Source organism: Sinocyclocheilus grahami, unplaced genomic scaffold (genome assembly GCF_001515645.1).
Source record: "Sinocyclocheilus grahami isolate Dianchi unplaced genomic scaffold, SAMN03320097.WGS_v1.1 scaffold67.1, whole genome shotgun sequence".
Taxonomy (NCBI): Eukaryota; Metazoa; Chordata; class Actinopteri; order Cypriniformes; family Cyprinidae; genus Sinocyclocheilus; species Sinocyclocheilus grahami.
The window spans coordinates 603461-621190 of NW_015505246.1; the positions used below are offsets into that span (position 1 = coordinate 603461).

Below are 17730 nucleotides of genomic sequence, written 5' to 3' on the forward strand. Positions count from 1 at the left end.
ATGAAACTTAATAGGGTTTCATTTTTTTGTTCTTAATAATATGAAGAATTCGTGCAGCGACTCCACTTCGAGTACAAATAATGTACATTTTGAAATACAGTTTGCACATCTTTGTTTGTGAATATAGTATTTGCCAAGCAGAATATAGAAATTCATAAAATTGCAGTGGTTTCATTCAAGTCCCCAGACCCCCTTTACGTTTCAGTGATATTGACCAATCACAAAGCTTAATACAGATTTACGTAACACGTCCTTCTAGAGGGCGGCGCTTATTGCGGCCTTTAGAAAAAAACCCTCAAGCCATCTAGATTTTGTTTTCAATGGAAACCGCCCAGGTTCATTCTATGCATTATTAAATCATTTACAAATTATATCTCGAATCCTGGCATCTCTATAGACGGCTTTATTGTTTCCAGGAGCGGTTCAAACGGATTGAAGGTAAGGCGTTGACTTTGTTCTGTAACGTTACTCTTCCTCCTCTGTCGCTGCAGTCATGGCGCCCGTCCGCTCGGTTGTAGCACTCGTTACGGGAAGGTGTTTTAATGGCTCCCCGTATCGCTGACGTCTGTTGACGCGGGCATTTGCGTGCCAGTGACTCGCTTGGAACTTTCTGCAGAGCGCGGCATAAAGTCGCCCACAGGCTTCACAACACACCGCAGCGGTTTGCTTTATTTAGAGATGCGCTTTTGATCAGGATCTCATGGAGGAATAAGACTTTAAGACGCTGCCACTCGTTAAATATCTGCAACATCGCTAAAAAAAAAAAACAACAACAAAAAACGAGCTGTTTCTGGTAATGGAGCTTTTTGTGTAGTAGAAACAAGCCTGCTTCTAAATACCGGCCGAATCTTGTGTATTGTGACAGATAATTCCTTAAATGAAATCATTGGTAGCTGTGTTTTTTTATTTATCATGTTAACTTTAACTGCTTGTAGCTTTAGATTTTTTGTTTTAAACGTGGACTTTTAACAGACAATATTATCGAAAATGTTGAATCAACAGGTCAGTATAGCTCGCAATGTTATTATGGCTTTATTAAAATAGAAATTATCCCGATATTGCTTGTTTTTTCGAGGACTGTGCGTATTTGATGGGCGTTATTTAGCATCCGGTTCTGCATGAAGTGCTGTTAATAACAACACAAAGCAGCTCCATCTGATTTACTACTACAGGAAGAGTTGTGTCTTCCATGTTAAGCAGTCTTTCTGTTTTTTCCCCCCATTACATTGTAATTTTATTTTCCATTTATTGTACTAACATGATTTTACTGGAATCAAATCATAAATGAGGTTCAGCAATAATGTGTAGAAAGCAACCCACAAGGACAGTGTAAGTGTGTGTGGTGGAGCTGAAGGTACTGACTCAGGGTTGGGGTGAAATGGAAACGGTGACTAAATCAAGGCTTTTGACTGTTAGCCTGGGGTGACCACAGCACACACACACACACCGACCATCCTGTAAGCACATATAAAAACAGCCTGTATTCTTCAGCATTCTCATCTTTGCTGCCAGTCTGCAAAATTGTACATAATTAGACATAGTTTTTCTGTCCTTGGTTCAAATTTGTTTGCCCTGAAAAAAAAAAAAATTCACTGGTCCCCATCTCTTTGAATTATTATTTATTTAATGTAATTTTTCATGTATATATTTTTACACGCATAAGTCTGCAAAATTGTACATAATTAGACATAGTTTTTCTGTCCTTGGTTCAAATTTGTTTGCCCTGAAAAAAAAAAAAAAATTCACTGGTCCCCATCTCTTTGAATTATTATTTATTTAATGTAATTTTTCATGTATATATTTTTACACGCATTATATGTGGATTTGATTTTTTATTAGAAATTCTAATTTTAAGTGTTTTTTAATATGAAATATTAAAGAGTTAGTTCACTCAAAAATGTGTGTGTTTTACTCACCCTCAAGACATCCTAGGTGTATATGACTTTCTTCTTTCAGACTCCAATCGGAGTTATATTAAAAATTGTCCTGGCACTTCTCCGCTCTATCTTTGTAGTGGGCGGGTGTTTCTGTTCAATAGTCCAAAACATGTTAAATAAAGCGCGTGCATCCGTAATAAAAGTTATTGAAAAAGTTATTACAGTTATTTGCAAGGCATTAAAATGTCTGTACATGATCGAATATGTAAGATATTTCAGAAATGGGAGGAAAAATATACAAAAATATACATTTATATTGACTTTTATTATTATTATGACCAGCTCTAAATATAACTGGTTATAAATTGCTTGTTTAAAGTAATCTCTGTAAACAGTACATTCTAGTAATCACAGAACTAGGAAATTAAAAAATTGTTGAAGCTCTGTATATAAGTACTGGTCATGGAAAGCATCACATCTACATTAAATATTGACCAAAATCTGTCTCATTGTTGATTTGCAGTGGCAATGGAAGAGGTCCAGCAGAATAACAGAAATGGCTCTGATCAAACTGTTACCATCCCCACAACTATAACTGCCTCTCACATATCACAGATAGCACAGGTACTGTTCATGTATGTACACGCATTTTCATGATGTATATACATGTTGTGTGACTGAGCATTTGTTAAAAAAACCAGCAAAAAAATAGCTTGTTTCATGTTATGATTATCATGTACAAAGATGTCTCTGGGTGGGAATCCAGTGGCTGTGGTTCAGCTGCCCAGTGGTCAGTTCCAGGTTCAAGGTGTGATTCAGTCAGCGCAGTCATCGGTTATCCAGTCTCCACCAGCACAAGCACAGGTAATGTGCAGACATGCATACAGAGATCTTAAACTTCCTGATCTTTAAAACTTTTGAATGCTCTTACTTCAGATTGAAATCAATGACATGTTTCCCCTCCAATTAAACAATGTTTCCTATTAGGGCCAAGGATCTGACAGTGATGATTCTCAGGAATCAAGTGACAGCGGAGCATCTAACCCGAGGTCAAGAGAGCTCTTGGCTCGGCGCCCATCCTACAGGTAAAAAGCCCAGGGGGCAGGGGCAAATAATTTATGAGTCTGCTGGACCTCAAAATTACACGGATTCTTTAATTACTTCTAAAGCTGGCATCCTACTAGCCTTCATTTGCATAGTTTTTGGAGAATCGGAGGGATTGCTCTTGCAGACCCTCTGACCACATGTAGCAAGTTTGAATTTATCAGAGCCAGAGTGAGGTGGACTCTCATGGCCTTGGCAGTGACCAGCAAACAGTTTTTCACACTGAAGAACTGGATCTGCTCCAAAATATTCCCTCAGTAAATGCACAGCTCACAAAACTCATTATTATGCATGGTGATTGTGTTACCAAGCAGTTTCTCCCAAGCATGGTTCTCCTGCACTTTAATGACTAATAAAGTGAGAAAGCGAAGACAGAAGACATTTTTAAAGTCGCCATGTAACCTCTTTTCTTCTATTGTGATGTATGTCTGAGTGAAATGGCTTCTCGAATTAGAAAAAATGTAGCATTTAATTTGATTTTATTCTTCTGGAATTGATTGAGATTGCAACATTTGGAAACAACAATGATACATGTAAGTGACAGGCTGCTGGAGATTATTGCCCGGCATTTGTTATGAGGGGGAAAGTTGTTAATGTTTTTGATTGAAGTTCATGAGGTGTGCATGAATAAAAAAAACAATGTTCACAGATAAATCATTTATAATAATAATAATAAAACTGCAGTATTTCATTTAAAAAAATAAGAATTGTCAATTCTTCAATAATTGTTTGATTTTCATGGTGACTTGAATGTAAGTTTTTTTTTTTCAATGATTATAGAGCTTGTATTGGATTTTTGTTCTCGTTTTGGAAATCTTTGACAAAATCACAAAGAAATGTCATTTAATCACTCCTTTTGCAGTCATTTACAGTTTTTTAATGCAGCATAATTTTATTTTATTTTTTTACATTTAACCACATCCTTAAAAAATTGATTTTTGACTCATGTAGAAAACGAGATATTCTTGATATTTTTGTGCTTCATTTCGTGTGTCCTTAATTAATTATACACAAACACAATGTTAGTGAGAGGAAAGAAAAAAGCAAAACTTGCCAAACTCCAGGCACATCTCTGGCACAAAACCAAAAGTTTAGGCACACACACAAACTTTCTGTTCCTTTTTGTGTTTCAGGAAGATTCTAAATGATCTATCAGCTGAGGAAGTGGCGACTCGGAATGAGGGAGAAGAGGAAAGCTCCACCTCCTCTGCCATAACAAGCGTCTCACTCTCTACCCCGATCTACCAGACAAGCACTGGTCAATATAGTAAGCCAAGCCTGCATATTATTTGAATACAATGGGTTTTGTGCGGTACGGAATGCATCATGTGGTAACTTCCTATGTATTTTGCAACAGAAATGAAGCAAATGGTTGCATAAGCCATGCAGTTTGTTGTTTATACAAACTTGATTTTTCTTCTTAGTTTACAGCATGAACTAGAGCACAGTTGTAATAAGCAATTGCATAATATTATACCATAAACCATCCATCACAGTTTTGTTTGCTCCTTTGCAGTTGCGATTTCATCCAATGGCTCTCTGCAGCTGGCCAGTACTGGTTCAGAGGGTGTGCAAGGCCTGCAGACTCTCACCATGACCAACTCGAACCCAAACCAGCCAACTATCCTGCAATACGCTCAGACCGCCGACGGACAACAAATTCTGCTGCCTAGTAACCAAGTGGTGCTCCAAGGTTGGCACACAAAGGCAAAAATGACCTTTTAATTTGGCAATCAGCTGGTATTGTTGCTTTAGTACACGTGGGACACACTCTGGCTGTGATACTGTGTTATAGGTGCAGGGGGAGAAATGCAAGCGTATCAGATCCGCTCTTCTTCCTCCTCGCTGCCTCAGACCGTCGTCATGACATCACCCGTTATCAGCTCTCAGGGCAAAAGCGATGACCCGCAAATGAAGAGAGAGATACGCCTGGCAAAGAACAGGTGGGTGTATTTGAGCGAAAGAGGATTGGTTTGTTTATAGGGATGTAACGATTAACCGCGAGCCGGTTGAAAATCGATTCAAATACGTAATGATTCAAATCGGTTGAGATGGTAAACAAATCACGATTTAATTAGGGGTAGGAGTTTATATGAATGTATGTCTGAGGGGAACTTTCTGTCTTTAGAAAAGTTTAGATGGTATTTTATCTTTTCCTCTTGCCTCTGTATAATGCATATTAAAGTTCATAAGTGCAGCACTGCTTTGTTTACAGCGGAAACCAAGGAAACGCTTTAAGCGCCACCTGCTGGCAGAGAGTGAATCTGCAGTCTCATTCAGCTCGTCTGCCGTTTCTGCTTCATGCAGATATTTTTATGTATAGTTTCACAAAACTGAAGTCAAACCATTCTGTTTTTGCTTCAAATGTCGAAATTATACAATGTAATTTAGATTAAAAACTGCTCATGCTGCATGTATGAAGCAGCAGCATCTTTGTTTGGATCATGATTAAAATGCAGTGGTTGCCTCTAATTATACATAGAAAGAGCACTGACAAAGCCTTATTTTGTTTATATAAAGGAGATTTATTTTATTTGTTACTTATTTATTTGATTAATAAGTCAAATAATTGGGGCTTGTTTTAAAATTTCTATTTAGTTTTATTTACATTTACATTATATTTAAATTGTCATTTAGCAGATGCTTTTATCCAAAACGACTTACAAATGAGGACAATAGAAGCAATCAAAACCAACAAAAGAGTAATTATATGCTATAAGTGCTATATTAGTATATTATTATAGTGTTATATTTAAATTACACAAAGAAACATGGAGCATTTTGTCCAAGCAATAATAAAAGGACACATTTAATGTATAATTTGTCTTAAATCTAATTTTGTAAAAGAAAAACGTGAATCGAATCGTGGAATCAAAATCGCGAATCGAATCGTGAGTTGAGTGAATCGTTACATCCCTATTTGTTTAACGAGATGAAGTTGGTTGGTGATGTATAATATCCTGCGGTTGTTTTCATATGGGTCGTTTTTATTGCATTGTAAGCCTAACTGCATTTTTTATGTAATTGCGAATCTCTGTGTGCAGGGAGGCAGCCAAAGAGTGCCGCAGAAAGAAAAAGGAGTACGTGAAGTGTTTGGAGAACCGTGTGGCTGTCCTGGAGAATCAGAACAAGACTCTTATCGAGGAGCTCAAGACATTAAAGGACCTGTACTGTGTTAAAACTGGCTAGTGGGACATCCATCCAATCATGCTAATGGGACTTTGCTGGCAGACCTGTCTGCCTACATGCTTATAAAAACACAGACACAGGGACTTTTTTCTGGCATGGGGATGCATTTAATCCTCATGTCAAATGCTTGTTTTTATACAACTCATTTTTAACTAATAGCCTAAGAACGATTGACCAGTAACAACAGCAACTGTTATGCTTTTCAGGATAGATGGAAAGAGGGATACGCTTTTCCATTAACATATTTTTATTTGCAGTCAACAGATGTTTATATATGTGTATGTATCTTGTGCAAGCATTGGCACATCTACACTGGGAGATCTTGCTTTATTCTTGACCCATTTGGTTTCCAGGGAATATTGAATGTTAATTTTATTTGAAGCGCTAGCTGAATTTTGATATATCCAGATAGAAGACTGGTATTTTTACACCTTATATCAGATGCGCTTGTACATATGAAAATTGTGACGCGATTGTGTTTTTCATGAAGTCATGCAGCTGTGTTCTTTGCATTTTTGCTATTTTCCCCTTCTTAGGAAGCTCTGGTATTCTTATCCCCATTCCGTATTTTATTTTAATGAGTTTTAGTGAGAGGTTTTCTACAGACTGAGCAGAATTTAAGGTGAGGACTTTCAGCTTTATTATTATGGGTAACATGAAACAGTGGTAAGCTCATTTAAGCCTTATTCTGGATTGATAGACTAATATTGTAGAATTCAAACCTATGTCCTTTCTAGTCCAGGTCTTTGTAGTATGTCTGATTGGTCTTTAAGGCATATACACACTTGGGTTGGGACTGTTGTTGGTTTTAGCTGAGTAATAGGTCTGAGGCTTACCACTGTTTATAAGCCAAGCAGTTACAAGACAATCGAATCAGGGAGTATACAATGAAAAAAAAGCCTGATGTCACTTGTTTTTGCTAGAGTGAATCTAAATAAATATTTTTTTTTGTTTTTCTCCCTTTCAGTTTCGGTGTTGTTTTGTTGCTTGCCTAATTTGTGACTCTGAGGCCCTTGGAAAAACTCCACTCATTATATTTGGGAAAACGTAATAAAATAATTCTAGCTTTGTTTTTTTCAATTCCATAAATAATAAAAAAAATAAATTTCCAGGCTTAGGAAAAGTACAAAAACATACAATCAAAGTCAAAGAAATTTCTGTAGTGAATCGGCTATACATATATACGTTGGAAAGGAAGCGTCTTAAAATTTAAAGTTGGAGAATGCAAGATGGTCTTTTTGAGTATTTAGCTAATGCCATAGTATTATAACAAGTAAGGAAGTAGGAAGGAAAAAGTATTAAGGTATGCCTCATTTCTTTTAAAAGTTACTTTGTATGACATGCATTCCTCCTAACCACTAGAAGGCAGTATAGCTCTCATGCATTAACCATAAACTCACAAATGCTGGCCTGCATTAATTTCCAAAAGACTATTTTATATAGATGAAAATATTTTGTTGTTTTACCTGCTGGTATTTTAGTATTTAATAGTGCTGTGTTTTACAGACAGTATACTCATGCAACAAGATAGTCATATAAAATGTGAGATATAGTCTTGAGACTGTCTTTTTACATTAAACAAAAACTTTGCATTTTATACATTCAATACAAATTGCTCTTTCATACAAACATTTAAAAGTGAATAGTGAAATTAATCAGGCTTACTGAAAGAAAACATGCTTGAGAAAGCATTTAGAAGGTTTTTCTTTCTGCGATTATTCATATTCATCATTTGACTGCATGACCAACAATGTGTGGTTTGAGCATAAAAAATAAAGGAGCTTGGATGTGGCGTAGCTGAAGGTCAGAGAAGCAAGCTGCCTCGAGGTGCTTTTGAGTAGCACGGGTTGTATCACAGCCATTGTTCCTATAGTACTCAACAAGTATACATATACATACATACATACATACATACAGTGGTGTGAAAAAGTGTTGGCCCCCTTCCTGATTTCTTATTTTTTTGCACGTTTGTCACACTTTAATGTTTCAGATCATCAAACAAATTTAAATATTATTCAAAGATAACACTAGTAAACACAACATGCTGTTTTTAAATGAAGGTTTTTATTATTAAGGGAAAACAAAATCCAAAACTACATGGCCCTGTGTGAAGAAGTGTTTGCCCCCCTGTTAAAACTGGTTTATCACACCTGAGTTAAATTTCTCTAGCCACACCCAGGCCTGATTACTGCCACACCTGTTCGCAATCAAGAAATCTCTTAAATAGGACCTGCCTGACATCGTGAAGTAGACCAAAAGATCCTCAAAAGCTAGACATCATGCCGAGATCCAAAGAAATTCAGTAACAAATGAGAAAGAAAGTAATTGAGATCTATCAGTCTGGAAAAGGTTATAAAGCCATTTCTAAAGCTTTGGGACTCCAGCGAACCACAGTGAGAGCCATTATTCACAAATGGCAAAAACATGGAACAGTGGAGAACCTTCCCAGGAGTGGCCGGCCGACCAAAATTACCCCAAGAGCACAGTGATGACTCATCCAAGAGGTCATAATGTTTGATGATCTGAAACATTAAAGTGTGACAAACATGCAAAAAATAAGAAATCAGGAAGGGGGGCCAACACTTTTTCACACCACTGTATATGATGGCTATAAACTTACATACAGTATTTAAAGGCGTTCTTATTCCATAGAGGACATATGCTTTGTTACTAGTATTCCATCGTTGCGTTAAATGAATATTGGGACCTCCACATCCAGCATCTTCACCTCCAAGATCATCTGAGACCAGCCACCTGGACAGCTGCTGCAACAATCGGTTTGCATAACCAAATAATTTCTGCACAAACTGTCAGAAACTGTCTCAGGGAAGCTCATCTGCATGCTCGTCGTCCTCGACGACTGCTCGAGGTCTCTACCTGACTGCAGTTCGTCGTCATAACCGATTTGAGTGGACAACTGCTCACATTCGATGGCGTCTGGCACTTTAGAGAGGTGCTCTCTTCACGGATGAATCCCAGTTTTCACTGTACAGGACAGATGGCAGACAGCGTGTATGGCGTCGTGTGGGTGAGTGGTTTGCTGATGTCAACGTGGTGGATCGAGTGGCCCATGGTGGCGGTGGGGTTATGGTATGGGCAGGCGTATGTTATGGACAACGAACACAGGTGCATTTTATTGATGGCATTTTGAATGCACAGAGATACCGTGACGAGATCCTGAGGCCCATTGTTGTGCCATTCATCCACGACCATCACCTCATGTTGCAGCATGATAATGCATGGCCCCATGTTGCAAGGATCTGTACACAATTCCTGGAAGCTGAAAACATCCCAGTTCTTGCATGGCCAGTATACTCACCGGACATGTCACCCATTGAGCATGTTTGGGATGCTCTGGATCGGCGTATACGACAGCGTGTTCCAGTTCCTGCTAATATCCAGCAACTTCGCACAGCCAACATTCGAGGAGTGGACCAACATTCCACAGGCCACAATCAACAACCTGATCAACTCTATGTGAAGGAGATGTGTTGCACTGCGTGAGGCAAATGGTGGTCACACCAGATACTGACTGGTTTTCGGACCCCCCAATACAGTAAAACTGCACATTTTAGAGTGGCCTTTTATTGTGGCCAGCCTAAGGCACACCTGTGCAATAATCATGCTGTCTAATCAGCATCTTTATATGCCACACCTGTGAGGTGGATGGATTATCTCCACCGCCTTCAGATTCTCCCCCGACGCCACAATGAAGCTGTCATAAATGAGGTGGTCGTTCTTCACCATGCTTTTCTCCAGGTACTTTTGGAAATGCGGGTTGGGGTCAATGCATGTGATCCTGCAGCCCGTCGGGTAATGCTCAAAGTTCGCACCGGATCCGCAGCCCAGCTCCAGGATGCGCAGAGAGCCTTTCGGGGGGAAGAATTTGTCTAGGTTTCGAAATAGTTCCCTTTTCTTTTCCTTCATCATTTCATTATACGCTACCGTGAAATTATATACGAACCGAGGAAAGAAGCGTTCGTAGAAAGACAAAAGTCCAACCAACTCTGCGACGTAGAGCGGTAGAGTGAGGACTTTCAAATCGGTCGTTCTTTTGTCACGTGACGTGACAGCATAGATAGAGTGGATAGAGAAATTTGTTAATTTACAAGCTTCCTTACAAACGGGTGCATAGTTATTATTATTATTACCATCATTATTATAATTATTATTTACTCTTACAGTTACGTGATGCGTTTCTGGTCTCAAATTGTATCTTTTTACATCTTACAGTTTATAAATGTGTGAATTTCTGTCATGATGGTTCTTTTCCATAACACTGAATGTGGTAATAAAGGTAATAAAGAGTAGGTTATTATTATTAAAGGGGTCCTATTATGCTTTTTCAATTTTTCAACTTTGGTTAGTCTGCTGTTTGAGCATAAAAAAGTTGCAAAGTTGAAAAACAGACATTTTTTCAAAAACTACAACGAACAACTCGTTTGGACTACAACGCATAATTTCTGGGATTTGTGATATCACAAATATAGACGAATGGGAAGAGACCTGGTTGAGCTGCACTACAGAAGGTAACGAGTGTTATCACTATGTCGGAGACACGCTAGCTTTCCCAAGGCAGATGAACTTAAGAGTGGTTACAATCATCCGGGTTTAAATCACTTGATTTTGACGCAATATTTACACTGAAGCTAGCATGCGGCTATGATAAGGGGCATGACATTTCCCGTCCAGGCACCGAATGGTGCCAATCACAACACACACTGGCCCAGCGAACCAATCATAGCACATTTCGTATTTCAGAAGGCGGGCCTTCATTTGATACAGGAACTATTCGAGCCGTTCATGCCAGACTGGGGAGAGAGGTGTTGTAATAATGTAAAATATGTGAAAAATACCTAGTATGAGAGCCTGTTCTAGTATATCCCCAAAACAAAATCAAGACTCTGTAAAAGAGCATAATAGGACCCCTTTAAATCTCTTTCCGGCTCAGACTGCATTGGTTAAGCTTATGGGTCTGTCACGTGATGAACGAACGACTCAAAAAACCTGAAGATAAAAAAACTAATCAATTCTCTTTCCGGCTCAGACTGCATAGGTTAAGGGCGAATTCTAAACGGAAGTGAGCATCCCTATGCCCTAGTCCCTTTCGAAGGGCAGAGCCCTTGAAGTGTGTTCTTTGAAGGGTGTAGGGCATTACTGTCTCTTATAAGCATTTGGAACTCCCTTGGTGAAGGGAATGACGGACCAAATGTTACCTTGACAACGCTGCGCGTGTGTGCAGCATTCAGCACTCCACCAGTTGTTGCAAATAAATATTTCTTCTTCATATTATTTTATTCAAATATTGTCTAATTGTGTATTGTTTACTATTAAACCGCTTTCAAACTAAACTTGCTTACACTACCGTCTTAAATCATATTTCTATCACTGACGAAAAATATGTTGTCTTACATTATTATAGTCAAATTGAATTATTCTATTTATATTTGTATGTGAACTCGAAATCAACCCCAACTTTGCTTTAAAAAGCATCGCAAGATCTCCTAACTGAAGATCACATGATCACAAACGGAAATCACTTCCGTGAAGTGACCATCACATGTTCCCTTCGCTAACGGACTTCTGGAAGGGCCCTTCGTGAAGGGATTCATTTGTTCACTTTCATTTGGAATGTCCCTACAAATGGCGTCCCTTTCCCGAAGTGCTGGTTAAGCTTATGGGTCTGTCACGTGATGAACGAACGACTCAAAAAACCTGAAGATAAAAAAACTAATCAATTCTCTTTCCGGCTCAGACTGCATAGGTTAAGGGCGAATTCTAAACGGAAGTGAGCATCCCTATGCCCTAGTCCCTTTCGAAGGGCAGAGCCCTTGAAGTGTGTTCTTTGAAGGGTGTAGGGCATTACTGTCTCTTATAAGCATTTGGAACTCCCTTGGTGAAGGGAATGACGGACCAAATGTTACCTTGACAACGCTGCGCGTGTGTGCAGCATTCAGCACTCCACCAGTTGTTGCAAATAAATATTTCTTCTTCATATTATTTTATTCAAATATTGTCTAATTGTGTATTGTTTACTATTAAACCGCTTTCAAACTAAACTTGCTTACACTACCGTCTTAAATCATATTTCTATCACTGACGAAAAATATGTTGTCTTACATTATTATAGTCAAATTGAATTATTCTATTTATATTTGTATGTGAACTCGAAATCAACCCCAACTTTGCTTTAAAAAGCATCGCAAGATCTCCTAACTGAAGATCACATGATCACAAACGGAAATCACTTCCGTGAAGTGACCATCACATGTTCCCTTCGCTAACGGACTTCTGGAAGGGCCCTTCGTGAAGGGATTCATTTGTTCACTTTCATTTGGAATGTCCCTACAAATGGCGTCCCTTTCCCGAAGTGCCCTTCAAGCTTACAGGTCTGTCACGTGATGAACGAACGACTCAAAAAACCTGAAGATAAAAAAACTAATCAATTCTCTTTCCGGCTCAGACTGCATAGGTTAAGGGCGAATTCTAAACGGAAGTGAGCATCCCTATGCCCTAGTCCCTTTCGAAGGGCAGAGCCCTTGAAGTGTGTTCTTTGAAGGGTGTAGGGCATTACTGTCTCTTATAAGCATTTGGAACTCCCTTGGTGAAGGGAATGACGGACCAAATGTTACCTTGACAACGCTGCGCGTGTGTGCAGCATTCAGCACTCCACCAGTTGTTGCAAATAAATATTTCTTCTTCATATTATTTTATTCAAATATTGTCTAATTGTGTATTGTTTACTATTAAACCGCTTTCAAACTAAACTTGCTTACACTACCGTCTTAAATCATATTTCTATCACTGACGAAAAATATGTTGTCTTACATTATTATAGTCAAATTGAATTATTCTATTTATATTTGTATGTGAACTCGAAATCAACCCCAACTTTGCTTTAAAAAGCATCGCAAGATCTCCTAACTGAAGATCACATGATCACAAACGGAAATCACTTCCGTGAAGTGACCATCACATGTTCCCTTCGCTAACGGACTTCTGGAAGGGCCCTTCGTGAAGGGATTCATTTGTTCACTTTCATTTGGAATGTCCCTACAAATGGCGTCCCTTTCCCGAAGTGCCCTTCAAGCTTACAGGTCTGTCACGTGATGAACGAACGACTCGAAAAAAACCCGAAGACTCGAAACAGGTGAACTACTTGACTAAGGCCCTGTCCCAAATGAAACACTTCATGTGCACTTGCGGTCTTACAGACTTACAATGGCCGCCGCATGCGAGTGTCCGTTAAGTCCATGAGACCGTAGAGTGTCCCATTTGTCATTTTAGGGTTCAGAAGTGTGCTTGCGAGCGCCCTCTTTGTGGCCGCTATGCGCCCTCGATCTGCACTTCTGCCGAGCCCGCACCGGGCTGAGCTCCGCAGCAGACTTCTACCCAACAGTCAAAGCGGCATTACGTCACGAAAGTGTGGACTCAGAGGAAGACCGCAAGGGTTTAGGGTGCCATTTGGGACAGGGCCTAATTCAAGTACAGAACCTATAGGATGTTGCGCATGCGAGACTGAACGAATCACTCGCAGAGACGACTCGTTCTTCCCGAGTCACATTAAAGATTCATTCAAAATGAACTAATCGTTCAAAGAATGACCCATCACTATTTTTCCCCATTCAAAACTATTCAAGTGGCACGTCTTGGGTATTCTATAGTCTTTGGTATTACGCAGGGTTTCTGTGGCTAGAAGGGATTCAGCTAAAACTGGAAGCTAACAATAAATTTGTCTACTTATTAGATCATTTTATAAATGTCTACACCTACCCCAACCCTAAACCTACCCCTTACAATAATTCAAAAAAGTAATTACTGTTGTACAGTGTGACAAAAATGATGCTATATTGATGTGCGCATGCCCAGTAGATGAATCTGTATACCATCTAGCCTTAGCCGTGTAGTACGCACAGTGCATTTACGTCACTGTACGAATTCTTTGCTTCATTTTGTTCACTCCTTGCTGATATAGTGCACTAAACTGCCATGCTATATAACGATTAAAAACTTGGTGAACAAAGTGAGCGATTTCAAACACAGTAACTGTCTAGTCGACTCCCCATTATATGTTATACATTATTCGCATGGCATCTGACCAATCAAAATCTTCTATGCATATGATATAATCCAATCAGGGCAGTACTCTTTTTTTTTTATTTTAAGCTCAGTTTCAAGGAGGCTCTTGGGAAAAACTCCACTCAGATGGTCAGACAGGAGATGCAAGGTTAGCTTATGAAATGATGTTGGTCAATATTTGGGAAAACATAATGTCTTTGTTGTTGCATTAAAAAGATAGCCAGAGAACTATTTCATATTTACTTCACATTTAAAAATATATAGTTTTATTTTTATTATTCATACCACATTTAAAGAATAGTGCTCAAGGACAACATAAAAATATAAGGTCATTTTAAAATGGTTATTTTCCAGACTTAGGAAAACCATTAAAAAAGCCAAATTAATTTCTGTACTAAAAAATACATTGTTCTATTTTCTAATTTATAACCTTTTTGAGTACAATATGTTTAACAGGATCTTTAATAGTCAGAAGTGTTGGGAAAAAAAACTGTCTGTCAAAATGTAAAGGTGGAGAATGCAAAGTGGTCTTTTTGAGTATTTATGCACTTTTAACTATATTACAAAAGTATACAGCATGAAGTCAAAATTATTAAGTAATTAATTAATTCCTCCTAACCACGAGATACGCAGTATGGCTCGTTTATGCATTAACCACAACAACACAAAAGCTGGCCTGCATTTATCTCCAAACGCCTTTTTATATAGATAAAAGTATTTTGTTGTTTTACCTGCTGGTATTTTTGTAATTAATCATAATAGTAATGTGTTTTACAAACGGGATACTCATGCAACAAGATACAGTCATATAAAATATACAATGCAGTCTTGAGATTTTGCACATTAAACAAAAACATTCTATTTTATGGTTTCATTTTATTGGTCTTTCATACAAAAACATTTAAAAGTAGATGGTGAAATGAATCCATTTTGAATGAAGGTTACTGACGTTTTTTTGGCTAAATTAATTTTCATCATTTGACTGCATAACCAACAATGTGTGGTTTGATCATAAAAAACAGAGGAGCTTGCATGTGACGTAGCTGCAGGTCAGAGAATCCAGCTGCCTCAAGGTGCTTCCAAGTAGCACGGGTTGTCTCACAGCCATCACCGAAATAGTACCTGACAAACATACAAGTAAAGCATAGACTTTCTTATTCTATAGTGGTCACATGCTTTGTTACAAGTATTCCAGTATTCCATCATTATGTAAAATTGTTAAGTGTATGGTTTCAAAGTAAAGTAAAAAAAAAAAGGATTTAGTTATGTGTGGGTGATTGAATGCATCTATATTTGCTATATTTACACAGGCATTTTACCAACTCATATTTTTTCAAGTCTTTTAGCTTTACATTTGCCACTATATGAAATTTATCCTAATTTTATTTACTTTAGCTTGAGATAAATAACTATTATTACTATTATTATAAAAGTTATTAAAATTCAGTAGAGACCATAAGTAAAGTATAATGGTGATTTTATAAATACTGCTAGTTTTTATATTACATTACCAGAATGGTTGAAGAACATGTTGAAAAAAGTAAATCCAGCTTGAGGGGTCAGACACCACATGTTCAAGGAAGAAAAATGCACCTCCCTGAAGAAAAAAAAAATGCTAAATTATATTTCTCAACCCATAATTGTGTATTTGAATATAGGTTGTTTAGCTTAAAATGTTCCAGCATTTAAAAACAGCATGGTGACATCTGCCCTTAAACAAACAGCTGTTTCAAATGGGTTTATCGCAGCAAAGTTACGTAATGCTGTTACCTTTCATCTCAAATAAACTTCATGTAATCAATAATTACTCTTTGAAGCATAACGGCTTGGGAGTGCGCAGACCATAAAATACCATTAAAAAATATTGGACTTCCACCAGCTGAGCACTGACTGTCCTAAACTTACAGGCCTCAGAACTCTCTTTGCTTCTCGCAGAACCTTCTGCGTATCCTGGACTGAGCACAGAACCAGCGTGCACACCACAGCATCCATTGAGTTGTCCTCCACCGCCTTCAGATTCTCCCCCGACGCCACAATGAAGCTGTCATAAACGAGGTGGTCGTTCTTCGCCATGCTTTTCTCCAGGTACTTTTGGAAATGCGGGTTGGGGTCGATGCATGTGATCCTGCAGCCCGTCGGGTAATGCTCAAAGTTCGCCCCGGATCCGCAGCCCAGCTCCAGGATGCGCAGAGAGCCTTTCGGGGGGAAGAATTTGTCCAGGTTTCGAAATAGTTCCCTTTTGTTGTCGTTCATTTTGTCATTGTAGGAGAACGTAACTTTATAGACGATTAGAGGAAAGACGCGTTTGTAGAAAGACATAAGTCCAATCACCTCCGCAATGTGCAGCGGTAGAGTGAGGACATTGACTAAAAGAGCGCAAGCGTTCATAAACAGCGTCATTTTTAACGACAAATCTGGAACACTAACAGCTAACTTACATTTGGTAGACAAGAGGGTTGCGCGCACCTTGTGACAACTGACCAATCCGCGTCTTTGACGCATGTGATATAGTCCAGAAAATCAGTACTCCAGTCTGACGCCAGGTGGCGACCGTGTATAAATAATAGTAGTGGAACCTCTCTTTTCCTCACTAAAAGTAACCCTCGAAGAAATTAATAGTAGTTTTGAGAAAAATGTTTAAAAGGTCGTTCAAAGGCTTATACCTAATAAAAGCTTATTCTACATGGAGCGGGTCTTTTCATTAGGGCCAATACTGAGATCACATGACCAAATGAACACTTTTTTTTATTGTAAAAAAAAGGAACATACAAATAATAGCAATACAAATGATAAACAAATAAGAAACAAAAAAAGCATAGCTCACATTTAATTTGAACAAATAAAGATATTACAAAGTACCAGGGGGATTGAAGATTGTATCATAGTATTTTAAACATGTCACAGACCTTTTATTTTTTAACAGTCTTATTGAAGAAATATAAAAGTCAAAATCAGAACAAAACTAAATTTACAAAGGAGACAAATTAAGATATTTTTGATTATGCATGTGCAGTTTTGCTAATAAAATAAAAAGGTTAACAAGTAATTCTAGATCTTTGTTGCTTTTGTATTCATAATACAAGATAACATCCTTTAAAGTAAAGCAATAATTAATATTCATTTAATTAAATATAAACTCTGCCAAATCCATCCAAAACCTGTTTACGACTTTACAGTCAAAATATAAGTGAGTCGGCATCTCTTTCTCACTGTTACATGACTAAATGAACACTATTCTTTTCACAAGACTGTGATGACGTGTTTCAATGGTCATCGGCATTGTAAATCCTCCAAAGTTTTTTATATTTTCATTTAAAAAAATGTTTTACATTTATAACACTATACTTTGTATTATATTACCATTGCAAATTACAAAATAAATCAATGAAATAGTTTAGACTAATGCGAGGGGGTTTCTAAAATGTATATAGGAACATATATTTGACATCGTTCTCCCTTATGACTGCCATTATCAGTCTTT

At 38.0% G+C, this 17730-nt stretch overlaps 2 protein-coding genes across 3 annotated transcripts; one reads left to right on the forward strand and one right to left on the reverse strand.

Annotated features, from left to right (window-relative positions):
• The first annotated feature begins 253 nt into the window (after positions 1-253).
• atf1 (activating transcription factor 1) lies at positions 254-7136 on the forward strand. 2 transcript variants are annotated; one of them, XM_016272004.1, is made up of 8 exons: positions 254-438; positions 2401-2501; positions 2622-2741; positions 2865-2962; positions 4115-4248; positions 4498-4674; positions 4777-4924; positions 6026-7136. In XM_016272004.1, the coding sequence occupies exons 2-8, from the start codon at positions 2406-2408 to the stop codon at positions 6168-6170; spliced, it is 918 nt and encodes a 305-aa protein (XP_016127490.1). In that variant the 5' UTR covers positions 254-438; positions 2401-2405; the 3' UTR covers positions 6171-7136. The 2 variants fall into 2 exon arrangements, with proteins under 2 accessions (XP_016127490.1, XP_016127491.1); XM_016272005.1 differs by lacking the exon at positions 254-438 and adding an exon at positions 507-793.
• Positions 7137-14711: 7575 nt separating this feature from the next.
• LOC107585130 (methyltransferase-like protein 7A) lies at positions 14712-16734 on the reverse strand. Its single transcript, XM_016272008.1, has 3 exons — positions 16155-16734; positions 15761-15846; positions 14712-15371 (listed from the first exon to the last, which is right to left on the reverse strand). Exons 1-3 carry the CDS (start codon positions 16647-16649, stop codon positions 15224-15226), a joined length of 729 nt encoding a protein of 242 aa, XP_016127494.1. The 5' UTR covers positions 16650-16734; the 3' UTR covers positions 14712-15223.
• Between the last annotated feature and the right edge of the window lie 996 nt (positions 16735-17730).